The sequence below is a fragment of the Geospiza fortis genome, unplaced genomic scaffold (genome assembly GCF_000277835.1).
Source record: "Geospiza fortis unplaced genomic scaffold, GeoFor_1.0 scaffold494, whole genome shotgun sequence".
Classification (NCBI taxonomy): Eukaryota; Metazoa; Chordata; class Aves; order Passeriformes; family Thraupidae; genus Geospiza; species Geospiza fortis.
The window spans coordinates 107653-108628 of record NW_005054691.1 but is presented as its reverse complement, the minus strand read 5'-3'; the positions used below and the strand labels follow the sequence as shown (position 1 = coordinate 108628).

General features: G+C 68.5%; 1 protein-coding gene across 1 annotated transcript in view; it reads left to right on the top strand.

Annotated features, from left to right (window-relative positions):
• The window catches only part of SBF1 (SET binding factor 1), a gene marked incomplete at its 5' end in the record, with an annotated part of 34497 nt that overhangs the window by 29956 nt on the left and 3565 nt on the right, over nt 1–976 (top strand). The window contains 3 exons of the mRNA XM_031065165.1: nt 260–492; nt 734–835; nt 910–975. Of these exons, the coding sequence (XP_030921025.1) occupies nt 260–492; nt 734–835; nt 910–975 (401 nt within the window). The remainder of the gene's footprint in view (nt 1–259; nt 493–733; nt 836–909; nt 976) is intronic.

Here is a 976-nt window from a genome sequence, read left to right as displayed (position 1 = left end):
AGCACAGGGAACGGCCTCAGGCTGGGCCAGGGGAGGTGAGGTTGGACAGCAGCAGCAATTTCCCCGTGGAAAGGGGGTCAGGCCTTGGCTGGGGCTGCCCAGGGAGCTTTGGAGTGCCCATCCCTGGAGAGATTTCAAAGCTGTGGGGATGTGGCACCTGGGGACAGGGTCAGTGGTGGCCTTGGCAGTGCTGGGGCACAGCTGGAGACTCCACGGTCTCTGAGGGCTTTTCCAGTCCAGAGAATTCCCTGATCCCGAGGGTGCCAGTGGCTCAGGGCAGCCCAGGGCAGCCCAGGCCGTGCTGTCCCCCTGCAGGGCGTGAAGCCAGACCCGCTGCAGCACTGGGAGGTGGTGCCCATCGAGGTGTTCGACGTGCGCCAGGTCAAGGCCAGCTTCAAGAAGCTGATGAAGGCCTGCGTGCCCGGCTGCCCCTCCAGCGACCCCAGCGTGGCCTACCTGCGCTCCCTGGAGGACTCGGAGTGGCTGTCCCAGGTCAGTCACCCACAGACAGGGCCCTCCCCTCCCCCGGGGGCTCTGCTGGGGCTCTGGGTGAGGATGGGCTCCAGTGCCCTGTGCAGAGCAGCACTGGGTGCCTGGCGGCCGCCATGTCCGAGTGCGGGGTGGTGGCCCCTGTGAGCCCCGAGCGTGGCCTCACTCCAGAGGAGGGGACACCGCCCCCACACCCAGCCCAGGGACTCCCTGGCCCTCCTCACTCCTGGGCCTGCCCTGGCAGATCCACAAGATCCTGCAGATCTCGGTGCTGGTGGTGGAGCTGCTGGACACGGGCTCGTCCGTGCTGGTCAGTCTGGAGGACGGCTGGGACATCACCACGCAGGTGAGGGCGCGGCGCTGCCCGGGGTGGCCCCGTGGCTGTCCCCCCACGGCCCCTGGAGCTCCCTGTCCCCGCAGGTGGTGTCCCTGGTGCAGCTCCTGTCCGACCCCTACTACCGGACACTGGAGGGCTTCCGGCTGCCGG